Here is an 18,672-nt window from a genome sequence, read left to right on the forward strand (position 1 = left end):
TAAATAGCCACCAAACTCAGCTACTACATGCCCTGCAGCTAGTTATCCGAAACATTCAAATGCAAAGTGTATAGCATTAGTTTACCTACTTATCTCCTTAGAGATAAGATACTAACACATAATGCTTTATGGCATTCTAAAATTCAAGTGCAAGCTCAAAAACAAAAATGAAATTCTTAAAATACAAGCTCCCGTTTCAAGCCTGCTTGGAATTGTCATTTGGAAGGTGTTTTTTGGCTTAATGGTGCATTTATTTTAGTTTTAAAAGCCAAGTACACACTTGGGACATCATCTTTTTCTTTTCTCCTGTATATTGTTCACTGTTTGCACAACCTGAGTTGTTACACTTCTACTTATTAAGCCCATTTTGCTGTTCGCTTCCATCCTAGAGATTTCAAACTTTGTCAGTGGACTATGCTATAGTGATCTTCACTTCATTAGTCACCTGCACTGTTTATAACTCTGCCCTTCGTGGTATCTGCCCTCTCTATCAGCTCACACTGGTTCTGGCAACTGAAGAGATGCCAACTGGTTAGTTTTGCTCCTTTAAATTATTCATATTGATTACTTGGCAAATGTGATGTGCACGCTGGCCTTGAAATGCAGACAAAGCAAAGAGGCACAAAACCTCTCTCAGTTTTTATTACTGTGGCTAGTGCAAGTTATTCTAAAAGCTGTTTTAATATTTTAGACGTTTCAAACAGTGCAAGCTCAACAGAATAAACAATATTTATATTTCTCTGCGTATACAGAGCCTAATACATCTTGAAGAATATTTTAATACTAACAACAGTATTAGTCATAGGTGTGATCCTCTCATGTCTTCTTTAATAGCATCCTATGCTCATCTCAGCAAATATGGCTCAGGCAATCAAGGAGATTGATTTCAGACTCATCTTTTTATCTTTGTTTTCCAGAAAAAAATGATCCAATGACTTAGAGCCTTTCCTTAAGGAATTAGATAATTTACACATTTTACAGCCATTTTCTCTAAACTTCTAAACCTACTTCTTCTCTTCTGGCCTATCTAGCAAGTAAGAACAACTCTAACACAATCAACTCAGTTCATGTACTATAAAGACTAAATATTTCCTACAAATGCTTATATCAAGCAAACACAAAATGAATAAAATCTAAACTCAGTAGATTAAATCTCACTATAGGACCTTCAGGTACTCAATTAAAATTAGGTAATTAGTAACTCAGCAGTTGATACAGCTTTTTCACAGTCACTCATAATGTTTAACGTCTCTGTTTCCCAGAGCTTTTCATATCATCAGCCTTCCCCCTCATTAAGATTACTTTGGAATGGATCACTTACTTTGTGATACGGTCAATGTTAGCAATTTGCTTCTGATTCCGGATTATTTCTATTGCTGCCCAAAGATGCTGGATCGCCTTTGTATCTGCCTGCCGTCTCTTCGTTAAGCGTGCCATGACCTGTTTACTTGGTCAGCTGCAACCAATAAATTAAAAATATATATATTAATGACTATGAAATAGAATACACGATCCTCTTGCAATAAGTAAAATTACACAAAAAATCTGTTAAAAATTCTGTTAACCTCTAGCAATCCAATCTGTATACAGCATCATGTCTTCTTCTGCTTAAAGAGCAACAAAACCCCAAAATATACAGCACACACCACATCACAGAAAGACAAAAGGCAACCAGCAAAAACTATCAAATCAATAACAAATAATCTAATATAAAATGGGCTATAAAAAGACACTCAGGTCACATCTCAGTTCCATAACATTTGGTAAAAAGCAGAAGTCACCCTAACCTGGAGCTCACAAATTTCCCCATTTCCAAAACTCCTAAAAAGGGTGAACTTGAAACCACCCTTTGTAAGAATGAATTCTGACATATTGAAAAAGCAGTGGCCACTGTTCAGATTACAATACAGTTCTCAGATTTTTATTTTAAGATTTTTATCACCCAAAACAATTTTAAGAAAATCTATTATACACACAGAAACTAGAAATACATTTTCAGGAATGATAAATATTAAGAAAAAAATACTTTGGAGCAATTCCATTTTTTATAACAGCCTAAAACCCAACAGGACCAAAGTGCTTCTGACGGCATTTAACCATCTAACCAACCCTGAATGGGAACATAATGAGCATCTGGCTTTGTTTACAAATTTTCCAAAAGCTCAAGGCGACGAGTACAGCTAAGCCATAAATGGCCTACAGCTCTACTACAGGCAACGGAATCTCTTTTTAAAAGCTTAACAATGCATTTTGATCACTAAATAACTTTCTTCCAGTGCCACCACTTTCTGAATGAAAAAAACCAAACTGATTTATCACTGTTACCAAAATCTATAACTTATTTGAGAGCTTTGTCCTCTAAATGAACTGTGTGATGCATGTGGATACTTGACATTAGCAGAATATTACCCCTGTTAACCTAAAACAAGACAAAAAATGGAAAATTAAGACACCATCTGTGCAATGTTAACAATGGAAACGTAAGTATTTAAAATTTCCCTCCTCTAAAAATTCACAAAAACTGAACAGATCTGAGTTTCCTATCAGTTGCGGAAATGTAATTTTCAAGTCCATAGGACCAACATGAACATGTCTAAAATTACTAAAATAACCTCCAGTTCTGTTGTTAGCTCAGCAACGCTCACACATTCTACAGTTGTAACGAAATAAAGCACACCACACTATTTTGGGGGGAATAAATGCAGTATTATGTAATTCATTTAAAAAAAAAAAAAAGAAGAAGAAGAAGAAGAAGAAGAAGAAGAAGAAAAAGGTTGATGTGAAGTGATATGTGTATGTCCAGTTGCAATTTTGCATGAGGCACCTCTCTCTCCTGGAGGCACCAGGGAAGAGCTGAAGAGCACAGGGCTCTTGCAGACACAGAGTGATCCCATCGGCCCAACACTTCCACTTCAGAAATCTTTTCCCGCTGGGATTTAAGGCAAGGGCAATGGGATGCATCCCCCAGAAAAGAAAGGCCAGGAATATATTTTTGAGGGAACGATAAAAGAAAATATGACAGAAATGCAGCCAAGAATGACAGCTAGTAGATAGCATCACCTAAGAATGATTCAGAGAAAGTCTCTGTTGGGAATAGCAGAAAAAATCCTGCATCCCTGTGAGCTACTCTGCATTCACATTACAGAATATGAAGACATTATAAGTAAGAAAATCCTCCTTATTTGTAAGAGAATCATACGATTAAGTGTAGAATTTAATTCTTAAGGAAAACAGATCTATAAAATACAAAACGGGATTTGACACTAACAATAAAAAGGACAGTCCTACTATCTCAAAGGAAACATAAAACTGCTTGTTTAAAGCAGAATTAATTAAAAGTGAAACCATTCCTTATATTCCATCCGTCCCCTAAGAATCTGCTTTAAAAGTTGGTAGCCAGGATGGCAAACAGGCCAGCCACTGAGCTCGTACATCATCACAGCCACGTGTGAGAATCAAAGAGGCAACATCCTTCTCAAACAGTGTGAAACAACAGCCCAGTTGACACTCTATTTCGTAACAAATAAGTAGTGCCTTTTACTCCAACCATTTTTGAAGTCACCATTATTTGGTAGCCTGGCACAGGCAGCCCATGTGAGTGCAGCACTGAGTACTGCCCAGAGGCAGAATGCAAGGAGGAGGCTTTTCTCTCCCATCCCTGCGACACACCAGGCTGGGCCCCATCCTCCATGCAGCCTCATGTCAGAGCAAGGCCTGGCCTGTGGGGCCAGGGAACTAGCTCCCACTTGTATCTTCTGGGAGAAGAAACCCATGCCCAAGAGAGAAGGAAAGGATCAATGCAGCTAAGGTTTCTGAGGGTTGCAGAGCTGCACCGAAGACGGCTGAAAGAGGGGAAAAAGATGCACTGCAGAGGCCCTATTAGCTCCTTTTGAAGACACTCTATCTTCAGAGAACATACGAGAGCTGCTGTGAAGGTAATGCCTCCTATGTGATGATGTTGGTGCATGATGTCAAGAGGCGCATTTTGGTGCAGAGGCAGCAGAGGTTGAAGCTTCCCACCAATATCCCATTACATGTTGCTGCTGTGTGACAGATGGCAGCAGAGGGGCAGTCTGACAGAATGGTGTCTGACATGGAAGTGCTATGAAGCAAAGGTTAGGAATTGAATTTCTCCACGTGGAAAAAATCATACCCACTGAAACTATCAACATTTGGTGAATGTTTATGGAGACCAAAGAGCGGGTGTGAGCACAGTGAGGTTGTGGGTGGTGGCTTTCAGCAGTGGATCAGGTCCACAGGTACAGACATTGATGAGCGTGCAGGCTCTCATTCATTGCTGGTTAAAATACACAGCTCATGGTGGTGCTTATGTTGAAAAACAGTGCTTCGTACCTGAGAATTTGCTCTTTCAGATAGTGTATCTGTTGTTGTTTCCATGGGAAAAAAAAAAAAAAAAAAAAAAGGAGTCTAGTTTCAGAGTGAGCTACGAACACATTTCATTTGCATAGCTCTGCTTTACTATTTACAGGCACTGTGAAACACAGAGTTGACATTCCACTACTGAAATAATGGTTCTTACAGAACACGCTTACAAAAATATCAAATAAACTTGTTATTTTTTTCCAAAAAATCCTGACTACATTAACATTATTTTCATCTTTGGACTGCATAGTATAAAACAAATATAAAAAGCCTCTTGCATTAAAGAAAAAGATGAATAGATCACGGAATATTTCTTCCTATTCTTTGCATTGTCACTCTTCCCCCATAGTAAAACTAACCACAACAATATTCTTCCTGCAATTCTGAAAATATTTAAGCAGCTTTCTACATTATTACAAAGCCTGAGAAATAACCTGTCAGACTGCTGTTTAGAACTACTTCCAAGCAACAGAAAAGGCTCCCAGGGCTCCAACATACACAACTGCTTCATACAAATGACTTGAACTTAATGGGAGACACATCAGATTCTGAAATCTATATTTATCACCACTGATTACTTGTTTACAAGAGGGTGCACACAAGAGAGCAAGTATCCATTTCCAGTGCATGATTGTGTTCAAATCTGTGCCTTATCTTCACCTTTTGTTACAGCATTTCTTTCAATACTGTTGAAAGAAAAACTAAAAGCTCAAGTAAACATTAATTTTCCAGCAGTGTTTTGAGAGCCAACTGTTTTTTAGCAAGGGAGTTCCCTGTCCATATGTAAACGTGTTTTATACCACTTCTGTAATGTTCTGCTAACAAGCTTACAGTAGCACAGTTTCATAGAAGAAAGCTGAAAAACAAAAGATTGCTAAAAATTTAACAATTGATATCAGCAGGATGTTTCTCAAGTTTTGCAGGCATTCCTGGGATCTGGTGATTATAAGGATTCTCTCTATAAAAGTTTGGTGTGCCTGACATGCCAGCTCACATGCTTAGATCACACACACACAACAGTGCCCGAAGCAAATCATTAATCTTCTCCATTTTCAACTCCCCTGCTGTTTCTCAGTGTAATCTGAGTAAGCTTTTACTATCTTTCAATTCCCATTTGAATGTGCTATTTCAAAAAGTACACCTCTTAATTGTACACAACTTTCCGTAAGAGCTAACTATTACACATTTCTTACTAATCAGGAAGGGTGAGCAGGCAGGCTCAGCAAACTGCTGCTTATCTTGTAGTACACACAGCACTGGTTATCTTCTCAAGCTGTGCAAAGCCCCTAGCAAAGTGTGCATTGCCATGCAGTGGCAATGTTAGAGCAATGGCAAACCAGACTTACTGTCAAAACAGCAGAGCTCCAAGTCATTAGACATGCACTCAGCCAAATCAAATGCTCTACAGCTGTCTGTTGCAGTTTCGATGGATATGGAAACCTGCACTGCAAGTGAAAACAAAATAAACAAAAATCACCTTGCAAATCAAGAGATTTAGCCTAAGGAACCTCCTTGACCTGCAGCTTGTGTTCAATTTAGCAGATACTGCTGGACTCTACGTTTATCTGGAAACTTCCTACAGAGAGAGACAACAGAAAGGTAGGTAGATCTTAAGCTTTAAGCTTTAAGATCTACAATCGCCCAAGCAAAATGTGGCGCCACTGAAAATTTTGACTAATGAATTGGACTTTGCACTAAAGCAGACGGCGCTGCAGTTGGGTGCTGCTGCTCTGATGGGAGCTGCTAATTAGGAGCTGACAAGTAGTAGCTTGTTAAATCTCCTGCTTGTAGCTCACAGCAAGCAAGGCTACCTGTGGCGTTCATCCCCTTCAGTGCAAAGCCAAACAGGTTAAACTTCATCCCTGCTATGAGCTACCATTTGGCTGAGATTTGGTATGCAGATAATTGCAATGGAAAGACAGTTTAAGGAGTTGATCCTTGCCACTGCTCAGCTGCTAGTTTCTGCCTTACAGCATGGCATCCCTGGAGCTTGCTATTATTTCATCCACACTACACAGTGAAAAAAAAACTTCAGGCGTTACAGGAGGAAGAAGCTAGACTCAATCCTAGGTTTTTGTGGCTTTCCTGCTGTGAGACTGGCTGAGTTTGGGCGGTTATGAAACCTAGATGCAGACTTAACTACATATGCACTTTATAATGTGATGGACTCTAGTGTTTCTTAAAGGCTAACTTTTTATAGTAAGTATAAAACCATATGTATCAGTGGTACAAGTAGTTCCAAATGTTTAGTGCTTTGTTCTTGCATTAAATAGGAGTTTCATCTTAAAGTCCAGATCACGAATTTGGAAGCTGATATAGAGCTGGGGGTCACTGGACTTTATACAGATCTCTGTTGTGCTCTGAAGTTCTAAAGTTTTACAGTTTACAATTAAAATACATCTTTCATCACCAGTTTAGTGGGAGGGTAAACATTTCAGTCTTTCCCTCCTAGAACAACTGAGAGCAAAAGTTCATTTTTATTGTATTTCAATATCATTCACTGAGGCTAAGGCATATGATACCTGAATTTTTAAGCTCAGACATTCTGAATCATCAGTGTTCAAATAGTTGAACTCTCTTTTGAAACCAAACGTGGACTTTCTTGTTTACTTAACTCACCCTGCTAAAGGGAACTTGACACAAATGTTGAAGCAGTGAGGCTTCCATCCCACAAAGAGAACTTCTAAGAAAGTACAAGAGCAAGTCAATGTAAACAGAGTATAACAAAACCTGGGGTGAAGCAGCAACAGCTGTTCAAAAAGAGTAATAATCATGCACTCCAACTAAAGGCTGTCAAAGTCATTTTGTTAGCTACCTAATACAAATATATGAACAGGACTAAGATGTAATCCTGCACTGTATTATCCCTTTAGACAACTCCAGCCTGGAATTTTACACACAATAGTGAAGGCTGTCCTAAAAACTGGAAGGAAACGACCCTTTGTTCTCACCTGGCAGAATTCACTGAATAGAAATTTATCTAGCAATATAAGTTTGAACAAGTGAAGAACACAACTGCCAAAAAAAGCAAAGTATTCAAAGCAAAGAGCTCAGGTTCTTACTAGCAATACAGCTATCAACTTTCAGGTGTGCATAGGTAAGCTGAAGCACGTTATATATTTTCTTCTAAATATTTGTCTCAATACAATTTTCATGTGCCCTGGTTCCAAGTTTGTCTTTTAAAATAAACAGTATTGTGCTTTAAGTTTCAGATTTTTGCTATGTATTAAACACATGGTGAGCGATCATTCTTTTTTACAGCTGGTAACAGAAATAACAGTTAAACCGGACTATCAAAACTAGAACAGTGCAAATTATTGTTTGCACAAAAAAAAAAACCACCACTGAAAATGAACGCACTGTTAGTGCACTCAGCAAACTCCTGAATCAATGCAATTTAAGCTAAAAACCAGCATAGTGTGGCAACTTTCTCATGAAAGTAAGCTTTAGCTGCTGCAGTAACAAAGCCCCTGATTTCCAAGATGAGGATACTTGTACCAGTTGTACACTTAAAGGCTGCTCTCCAGAAGACTGCTCATCTTTCTTCACAGAAGTTTTCTATTCAAAAGACAATTGCATCCAACTAACTTCCTCTAGTTATCTATTACCTAGATAATAGATGGTTCATAAAAGGTGATGACGTTTCTTGTCCAGTGTCACGCTTGAAAAATAATGAATATGCTTCAAACTTACTTACTTTGGGAGTAACCAAAATTAACATGTTCTACCACAGACAAAGAGCAAGAAGTGGGTCAGCTACGAAAGCTCAGGTGACACACATGGTGACAGGGTGCGAGCCCACACAGCGTGCTAATATGGGCTTTCTGCAGTTTGACTGCACCCACTATCCCATTCTTCATTTTTCAAAGCAGTCTAGGACTAAAACAGGGAAAACTGCTCCTGAAGAACCCATAGAAAGAGTTAACAATGAGCAGAGCTACTTCCCTGCATACAAGCCCTTGGTAAATAGATACTTCCTGTCCACTCGCCTGACTGTAGCCAGCAGAGATGATTAATGCAGCTATGCATCCTGATAGGCTCTAACATTCACTTGGCTGTAAAACGGGGAAAATCATGGCCAAAGAAGGCTGATGTTGAGGGCTAGAACTTTCTTCTGGATGCTAAAACAGATACCACTTTGATTCTGCAACTGTCTCTACCAAAATTGAGAGGTGGAAGACATATTAGAAAATGCTCAGAAATGTAAATGAGAAGAGCAGCTCTTTCTCCAAAAGCAATCCTTTGATCATCATCTTCCTTTCTGTTCTAAAGGCTAAGGAGCTTGGTTATTCTGTGAGCCTAGGCTGTACTGATGCCACACATTTTCCCTCTCAGTAAATAAGTTAAAATAGATAAGGCATAACAGCATAAATAAATAAGTGATTTTTCCTAGTACATGCCCAGGAGATGGAATTCCACAGAAAGTCAGTTTCACACTAATAAAAGAAGACACACATTTCCCAGGTTAAAGAATTAGCAATGTACAGAGAAGAGCTAAACCATGAGAAAATGTAAATTCATTCCAGATTAAGTAAGATATATGGTAAAACAAAGAGTGGATGTTGTCTTTCTGCAGATGTAATGTTTCAAATAGCTGTTTTTTCTCCCCCTCTCCTCTGAACTACATGTAACTGACATTATCCTTAAAGTGCAAATTGGGATTCTGCTGCTAGCAGCATGACTTAACTCTCAGATGTTTGTAAAAACTATTCCTCCACCAGGCTATATTTTTATTGACAAAAGGTAGCTGAATCAATTTTTGTTGCTCCTTAACAAAATAAAGACTGTCTGAACTTGTTCCTTTCCAAGTTACTCTCTTTGGCCTCTCCCTCTCCATAAATAAAAGCACAAATACACAACTTCTAAAAGCAGAAGTCAGCACATTAGGCAGACACAAGCACTTTCCTCCACAAGTCAGGCCACGAGCAGCACCAAACCAAAGGAAACTCATGTAAATAGTCATCTCAGGGAAAGCTGATACTATATGAAGAAAACAACTGCCATTCAGAACAAACAAGGCTGCCAACAACTTCAAGTCCAAAATGTTTGGGCTCACCAGACCTGGAAGCCTACTGAAATACACTCAGAACTCACAGAGTTAAAGCGCATTGATCTGTAATGCAGGTAAGATGAGCCAAAGATAAACAGTGCCAAAGCTTACAGGCTTTTACAGTTTTAATCAAAAGAAACTTTAAGGCAAGGAGAGGATCAAATTGTAAAATCTGAGTTTTCGATCCTGCTTCTGAAAAATTCAAGGTGAATGTCAGATAGAATGGAACTGAAAGTTTCATGCAGCTGTGGGACAGTTCATCAAAATGAGATCAACAGAAAGAATAATATACTGCAGAACTGGAAGCCTTTTCCCAAGTTCTCGCATCACTTGTTTTCTTCAGTTTTTTTCCTTTGAGTGTATTTTCTCCTTGGACATAAACATCTAGTTTAAAACTATCCTCTGAAGTATATTTACTGAATATGTTCTGTCCTTCATACACAGAACCCAAAGTCTAATTACACTAATCATGCACATTTCAATACAGCCTTTCTCTCATCTTGCCCCAAACCAAGTCTATCATCATTCCTTAGTGAAGCCTTAATCCCTATCCATTTCAAAGACCCATTCTGATTCTTTTTTTCCACTGATGTTCTGTTAAAAAAAAGCAGGTAATTTGTTTTGCATGTATGTACTTACTTCACATAGCCCTCAACTTTTCCCCCCAAACTCTTCATGTCCAGACAAGGACGAAGCTTGCCCTAGGGACAGTTTACAGACATGTGAGAACAAGTCTTCAAGAAACTGATGTACAGCTCCAAATAACAGGATTTGTAAGTAAACAGATCATTAATGGAAAACAGCCAAATATAATCAGGACCCTTTTCTTTTTACGTTCGCTTCAATAGTTGATAAATAAAAAGTGGAAAAATGACCAAAAGGAAATTTTGAAAGAAAAAAGAAACTTAAAAGCCAAGAAATGATTTCAAGAAATAAAGATCTATCAAAGAAATTGGTCAGGTGATGAACATATGTTGAACCCTGGATACTGCCAGTTTCACAGCAAACCCACATAACAGCTGACATCAAGCCAGCTTTGTTCTACCATTACAGGTTAGCATTTCCTTCCTACAAGTTGCTTAAGGGACAGAAAGGAGAGCAGGAGGAATACATCCCTTCATTTTCCAACCAGCTCTTGTTGTGGCTGATGGCACAGGAGATGCTGGCAAGACATTTCTTCTCTAAAAATTTTCCCCCAACACATGCTGTCTTAGACTGCAATTTCATCATTTGTTGAGCAGTTTCCCTCAAAGTTAGTTACTACATTGGGAGTACTAAAGTGGTCTCCTTTGATACATTTTTGACTACCTATGACTTTCAGATGCTTCCAACACATATTTCTCATCTTCTCTTACCTGACGCCAACTTACAACATATGTCTTTATTTTTTAATATAGAGAATTCTTCTCAAAGTTCTTCCAGGACCAGCTGGAGGTGAATTAAATTATGCACTTTTTTGTTACAGAAAATCCATTTCACTTCATCATGATTCTTGCATTTTATATCTTTTCCACATTACTTGCACAGGAAACTTATTACTTTGACCAATAGTTTGCTGTTCTATTCAGAAGCAATTCCATAGCATATGCTGAAGCTAGAAGTCAGAGAGACTGGAGCGCTCTGCAGGATTAGGATACCTCTCACCGTGACATTACAATCGGTATCTCTTCTTGCAAGTGCATCTGAAACCCATTTCTTCAAGCACTGATGATGATGGCAATGATACAGAGAAGATTACAAAGGCCCTTTAGGGAAGAAATTACTTCCTGAACACTTAAGAGCTCTTCCTGCTATACCATTATGCAGGACTGAGGTATATTAAAGGCAACAGGACCATACTCTTCTCTTCCACTTCCCTCAGGCACAGAAATATAGGATTAATAATTTTGTTGGCAGAAGCAGGGCTTCATTTTCAGATTATTTCAGTGCCAACATCTGGTTGGTCTATGACTTTAGTCCTTTAACCTCAGTGCAGAGGAATAAGCCAAAGCTCTGGCACAGAAACGTAGTATAGTGATGGAAACTGAGGAAAGCACAGGGAAAGACTGAAAAGCGTGCCACACTTGAGTCTACCAACCCAAGGAAAAGCCCAGAAAAATTAATTAATTGTACCATTGATCTAACAGAAAATATAATTTATGAAGTATAGCTCCTACCCTGATTTCTGTGAAAATCTTTTCACAGATAATACAAAGGAAAAATTGCAAGAGTATTACAATGTTCCAGTGTTACAATGCAGGGCAAGTCTTCCAATCAGCACCTTCTCTTTACACTCAAACAGAAGACACAGAGCCTGCTGTGCTGCCAGAGCACTGGCCCAACACCGCCCCAGCCGTGATGCTTTAAGCTGAAAGAGGTACTTAGCTCTGTCCACTTTGCAAGCACTGCAGGTCATGGTCTGACATTTTGTGACCCTCCTCAGCTACTCCCTGTTCTACAGAACCAAGCACACGGTGGAAGGAAGGCTAGTTTGTTCACAGGTGAGTTTTTGAACTGGATTACCAGATTGCTTTACTGCAGACGGTTGCTCCTTAGTTACATCCTTGCAGGGACATCATGTTCATTCTCACTGAAGTCAAATCCGTTAATAAAGAAAACAAAATATAACTTTGGGCAGACTTCACAGTAACAGTGATTTCCTTACAGATTTACATATGCATTTCTTTTAATGTGTTCACCTGCTAAGATTAATTCTGAAGTTTAGAGTGTGCTCAGCCCCTATTTCAACTTCATTTGTTCTTTTGCTTCTAAAGGCTTAATTGAATTGCTCATTCTGCTTGGTTTATAATGACATGACTTAAAGCATGAGGGCTTATTTTACTGTAGGAGCCAAGTTTAACTGTTTAGTGATAACAGAGCCCCAACAGGTGCCCATCATCTAAGTGACCACTGCATTCTATCGTATACCACGAAATCTGAGAAGTTTCCCACTGCTTCCACCTTCATCAACAGAGACAAAGTGCACTGCTTTAAGTGATGACATGCTGAAAGAAGAAGAGAATCTTGCACTGGCATTTGTAAGTGAAGAAAGAGTTAAATGTTTCTAATGGTTATAGGCCTATTCTTTTCAGGTGGAGAGGTTCTGACTTTGACCAGCTTTTTTCTGTTTAAGACTGTCTGTTATTCTATCCTAAGACACGAAATTTCTTACCAAAACTGACTGTGGGTTTAAAATCTCAACAACAGAAAGATCTCCTTTTGGGGCAGACTGCAGGCCGCTGCCCACAACTCGTCTCCCTCTGTACAAAGCACCGGTTTGAACTGACCACAGCTGACCTCCCTGCGAGTCTAACAGCGGGCTGCCGCAGGGACACCTTCCTGTCTTCGTTAGAGCTCGTGCTATTTCTGCAGCCTTCGGGTGTAACTGTTTGTGTGCTAAAAATCCACCAATATTCACGTTGGTGTCTCGACTGCAGCTTCTGAGTTTATGACAGATGGGAGACCAACAGAGGAGTTAAAATCCTGCGAGTCCACACACAGCTTACAGCCAGTAGCCATCTGGCTGGGGATCTACATAATACCACAAGAAGATGACAAAAAAAAAAAAAAGAAAAAAGAAAGAAAGAAAAGAAAAAAGGCAGTTACATTTGCACTTCCATTTCTCTTCCCCTTCTTTGTGCTTCCTGTTTTGAATAGATTTTAATGACTGCATTACAAACAGTCTTTCATCCACTTCCCATAGATTAAATAGCTAGAATGCTTTCTCACTAGCACTTTCCACATAGAAATATAAATTCAGTATTAAGCAAGAAGTCCAGCACATCACATGTCTATTCTAGGTAACAGTCAACCAGGTAGCATTTACAAAAGCAGAAGGGTCTGAGGAGAGAGCGCCAAATGGAAAGCACCAAAAATCCTCACTCAGCAGCGCTGCCAATTGTTCTATAAAAACAGTTTGAGGCAGAAGTTGAAATGCAGGGCCCCAAAGTATAATTGCTTAGGAAAAAACGTGGCCAGCAAAAGTTACCAAACCTGTTCAGAGAAGAAAGCTGTGATTTATCCCCAAACGTGCTGGGAAAGCTGAAAATCTGGTTTTCAAAGGTAAAAGCATAAACTTCAGTAAAGCTCACTTTTGCACTTCAGCATCTCCTTCTATAAAGACAGCAAATACTGCAATACACAGAAAACAGAACAAAAGACAGACACTTTCTCCCCTCAGTTTGCCAGAGTGCTCAGAGAGGTGTTTGCAGCCCGCAATTACCTGCTTGCTGGGGTAACCGCTCCCTGAAAACAGCAGTTTTCTGATGGAAAGAAAGACCAAGAATTCTTTTCTCTGTGTTCTCTGTTGCAAAAGCGAGCACATATTAAGCAACTCGAGAACAGGAAATAACACTGACAAACAAACCGATACTTTTTCCATAGCTTGATCGCTCAGAGGAGCACATTTGAAACTTCATCTCCCTAAAGCAAGAAATGTTTATTCGACTTCTGACAAGGCTGCTGAATGCTTGTGCATTGCTCCCAATCCAAACGTTTTACAACTCTTCCAGTGAAGCTGATGGTGACTTTAGAATAGAGAAGAACACTGAAAGGACGTGATTTTTATTACAGCTCTCTCCCTAGAAAAATGCTGCTGTACTGGTAGCAAAACGATGTGTGGAAACGCACCGGCCCTATCTGACACGTGCGCTGGAATCACTCCCATATCTCTTCACCTGACCTGGGAGTCTCCAGCACGATAGGGGTGCCGAAGGACAACTACACAGACACTGCCAATCTGTCTTTCAACCTACAGCAAATCCATTATTTCATTATTGTAACCTCCAACATAAGGGATGAAAAAAAAAAAAAAAGGATTAAGTGCAGACATCTATGTGTGAGCTAATCACTTCACACTCCCTTCACCCTTGACACGATCTACCCAGTGCAACAATCCATCTTGGTGCAGAGCAGACACTGCATATAGGTCAGATGAATTAAGTCCTAAAATTAACCATTTCTCTCCATAGAAGATAAAGTGAGATTAGGATGAGTAATGCATACATTTGAGTTAAATTACATAGCCTCACTCAGAAAGGCCCCCCTTTCTCATCAGTGCTTGAGCTCACCTAGCTTAAAGCCCTGGAAACGGAATTTCTCACAGCTAAGGGCTGCAGCCACCAGATTATGGTTTGTGGTGTTTTACTTTGCCTTTTTTGGAAGAAAAATTTCATCGATATGCTTCCATATGGACATCTTTGAATAACTGAAGATGTCTTATTTACCCCATCTGTTTAAAGTCAAGAAAAATGCAGTTGTGTTTCTCATTCAGGAAGGCTTAAGTAACTGTATTTGTTATTTCTGAGGAAAAATATAACGGATAAATTTCAATTATAGCCTTAGTAATACTGTTACCATTGTAGAAAAAGGCAACTGATTAATAGCAATGTCTGATACATACATTATTCAAATTGAAAATCAGAATATGTTTTGAATTAATAATTTCTTCACAGATCAAGTTTTTAATTAAGAAAAAATTGAAGCACAGTAGAGTTTTTCATTTTTCTTACAAGAAAGGTAATTTTTATAAATGCAGCTCTCCAGCCAGGCAAAATGAAACTGCAAAAAGCGGAGCTACAGAACTTTCTCCAGCGTTTTACAGGAATACCTGGATCAAGTGGAAACTGAGCCAAGAAAGGAGTATCTGTGCTGACTTTAGGGGGCCCCTTCTCTAACTCTGTGGACTTTGACCCAAACGCTGCAGCACTGCTGGATGTGCACTCACCCTCGTGACTATCCCAGCACGCAGCCCATCATATTGATTCAGCCAGTCCTGAATTTTATATGCACTTCCTGTGACTACTTCCAAACAGTTTAAGGAGTGCAATAAAAAGAAGTTGTGATCATATACGTAATGGAAAACTTTAATACTGATGTCTCTGTCTTGAACAATTTGAATAACTCCCATTATTCACAAGGGTTCCTTCAGTTTGACCTTGATTTTTATGGAGCTCACAGAAATGCACAAAATGTAAAATAGATCAGAAAAAAGCTGAAAGTGCAGGTACCAGCTCTCTTCCATAGAAGTGGGTGAGCAGCCCAGCAAGGAGACCCAGCCCTGGCACAGACCCATTCCCTCCATGGACTCCCCTTTAGAGAGGGCACTGGGAAAGCACTTTGAGTTGCTTAGGATCAATCCGACACTGTGATTCAAACCTTCAACCTGGAAGCTTTCTTTGTCTCTTTGATTTATTTAGAGGAAATATTAGGTGGTTCTATCTGTTAAAACATGTTACTTTCCCAACATCCTGAAGGAAGAGAAACAGTGTCTGAATTCCTACCTGTAGGTTTCACTCACACAGGAGGAGTGCAAGTTCCAAACAACTCTGCAAGAACTCCTCATAGGTTCTGCTGCATGGAAATACAGGGCTTGTTTTTTTTTTTTTCCACCAACTACAACCAATTTACAAAATATGGAGTTGAACTAAATCCCAAAGCAGCACGTGAAACTAATTCAAGATCTCTTCGATTTGAGGGCGGATGGAGCAGTTTGGTGCTCCCACGGCTCTTCTGTCACCAGGCTCTTTTGTTTGAGAGCAGGCTGGTGTCACTCAGCAGCACGGCCAAGCAAAGCCGGGCAGCGCTGCGCAGCAGCGCTTGATATATGGTGAAATACAAAGGCTGTATCTTCTCCCTAACGATTGTTGGTAGTAATGTTTCAAATAAACTAGACGCTACGAATGCCCACAGTGAACCTTGCTAATTGCAGAAGCCTTTGCAGGTGACAGAGAGAAATGAGGGCTTTCAGATGTTCTCAGGTGATGTGCTTATGTCTTAAATCATGAGATTTGATTACCTGTCTCTAAGCATGCTTTGCTGCCACTGTTATTAGCTTTTATATTATGAAGCCCTTTTTGAAAATTGAACCGCTACATTTAACCACATGACCTCCACAGCAAAGTCTACAGGCCAAATGTACGCTGTCTGAAAACAGTATTTATATCTCATAAAATTACACGCGATTCTTAAAATATCTGATTTCTTGATCTTGTTTGATAAAGCTGGAAAGGGAGGAGAAGAACACAACCTGATTGCTGTGCCTGGTATTTCACATTACTATGTATCTCACAGTATTAAAAAAATAAAAAGAAGCAAAGATGAAAACATCCCAACCATGTGACAGTGAGGATCTGTTCACAGAATTACAGAATCATCAGAAAAGGCCACTAAGATCACCTACTTCAACCACCCCTATGCTATCTGGTAGTCCTACATTTTATACAACTTCAACATCTTCAAAGTTTAGATTTTTAAAGGCCTAAGCCGTCATCTCTTTGTCTTTGCTTCAGTTCCTGTGCTGTCCTGTGCCTGCCAGCTGCAGCCAGACTTCCTGACCCACTGCTTTAATCCAAGCCCTGTCACCAAGACTGTGCAGGAATGAAAAGCAGTTCCAGAGATCCTTTTCCCTTTAGCTATCCTCTTAAAGAGTTATGGATTTTTCCTTACTCTTTGGAGACATCTGTGTGAAATTACCCACACTACAGTAATCCTAACAGAAACCAAGGTTTATTAAAACAAAGAGAAGCTGGAATTAAAACAAAATAAATTGTTTGCTTAACATAGCTGATTTTACAATTCTCATAAGTTAAATTAGATAAGGCATAAATCAGATAAGCTCAACTTCAGATAAAAAAGAAGAAAAAAAAACCAGAATCCTGTATTTTATCCTTTGAAATTAAATATCTTCTCTGACCACAGCAGCCAGCCTGTCAGTGGTGCCTGAGACCAACAATTCCCCCTTTTTGTCTCCCACAGATACGCCTAATAAGTCCCAGTTCAGGTTTCCTAAACGCCACTCCGAAGACAAAAAATGGCTTTGGTAAACAGTTACAGTCTCCATCTCTGAAGAGTTACACCACCAAGGAAATGCACACCCTTAATTGTGATCTATGGCTGCCTTTCCAAGGTTTATGGCCCAGCTCAAACATTACCTTTCACTAACCAGCGCTGCTGGCTGTCGAGGATTTGGCCCCATGGGCAAAGGGGTTGACCCATGGGCAAACCCCAGGCACAGCAGCTCCTTTCCTTTCCACTTGTCACGGACTGTGAATTACAGACAAGGGATAAGGCTTTCTGTCTCAATAAGCTATGTCTCAAAACAAGTGCAGTGGACATTTGAAAAATAAAACCAGTCTTGTCTGATGTCTCAACTGACAGATTGCTCTTTCTTGCTGCCTTTACAGGGTTTACGTCTTGTATAGACATAGTTTTTGCCTCAGTACTCTGTGTCATTGAGTGGGTATTTCCCAGAAAGGAGACGAGCACTGCACTTGGAAAGCTGCAACAAGAACTGGTTTGCAATAGAAACTTTCACCACTTCATAAGTATAATGGAAATAGCAAGCTTGTTCCTTCTTGCATGTAAACACACATGCAAGAGCACTAGCCAAAAAAAAAAAAAAAAAAAAAAAAAAGGCTTAAATAAGCAGGGCTTCTGTCTACTCAGCAAATAAAATAAAGGTGAACTAAGGCAGTCTCACTGGACAGCCCCATGTTGGGACAAACACACAGGTGTACAGGAAGAACGAGGAGAGCTGATCACAGCAGCATCCTGCACAGTTAACCCAGCAAAGCTCTCCTGATCAGCCTTTATTCTTCATCCTCCCAATGAGTTTGGAAAAAAAATATCTAGACAGTGGCAAGAAAGTGATGGAGCTATTGTCGAAGATCTACTAACAACATCCGCATAGGCTTGTCTGATGTGATGCAGTCCAGTGCTAAGCCAGGAGTACAGTATGCAGGTAAGGAAAAGCAACAGCCATAACTCAAAAGGACATCTGTACAGGAGACAGACTGTGACTCGGAGCAGTAACGATGTCACTTGTCATTTTTTGCTCTAAAAGGATGCCTGAAAAAATACTGCAGCAGCACAAATACGGGGTGCGGCAACACTTCAGTTCCCTAAAGCCAAAAGCAAACGAACTGTGATCTGAGATCTGCTCAACAGAATGTTACAGGCACATTTTTGGTTATGAAATCCACATAGGACAGTCTTTCCAAGTTCCAGATCAAGTTAACAGAATTCATTACAGCAGCACACAGAGTTACTCAAACATTCAATTAAAATAATCTTGCAGAACTGCATTTAAGTTGTACCATCACCCTGATGAACTCCAAAGCAAAACGTAAAATAAAGGTCAAACTGCAGAGAACACTACGGAGCAAGTTAATACCCATGAAAAACGAGTACAAGAAAAACAAAACTATTCCCCAGTGAAAAATGGTACCAGCAGACATTAGAAGGGATGCCATTTCTCTCCT

The 18,672-nt window shown here is 39.5% G+C and overlaps 1 protein-coding gene across 6 annotated transcripts in view; it reads right to left on the bottom strand.

The window, feature by feature from the left end:
- The window catches only part of ZMYND11 (zinc finger MYND-type containing 11), a 101,891-nt gene that overhangs the window by 59,513 nt on the left and 23,706 nt on the right, over positions 1-18,672 (bottom strand). For 5 of the 6 annotated variants that reach the window (XM_042817560.1, XM_042817559.1, XM_042817555.1 and 2 more), the window contains one exon: positions 1,322-1,456. In XM_042817560.1, coding sequence (XP_042673494.1) covers positions 1,322-1,437 — 116 coding nt within the window. In that variant the 5' untranslated portion in view covers positions 1,438-1,456. Of the gene's footprint in view, positions 1-1,321; positions 1,457-5,729; positions 5,829-18,672 lie in introns of those variants that run through there. The other variant, XM_042817557.1, reaches the window with a different exon arrangement.

This window comes from Centrocercus urophasianus, unplaced genomic scaffold (assembly GCF_019232065.1).
Source record: "Centrocercus urophasianus isolate 14NV4802_14NV808 unplaced genomic scaffold, USGS_Curo_1.0 seq_16, whole genome shotgun sequence".
Taxonomy (NCBI): domain Eukaryota; kingdom Metazoa; phylum Chordata; class Aves; order Galliformes; family Phasianidae; genus Centrocercus; species Centrocercus urophasianus.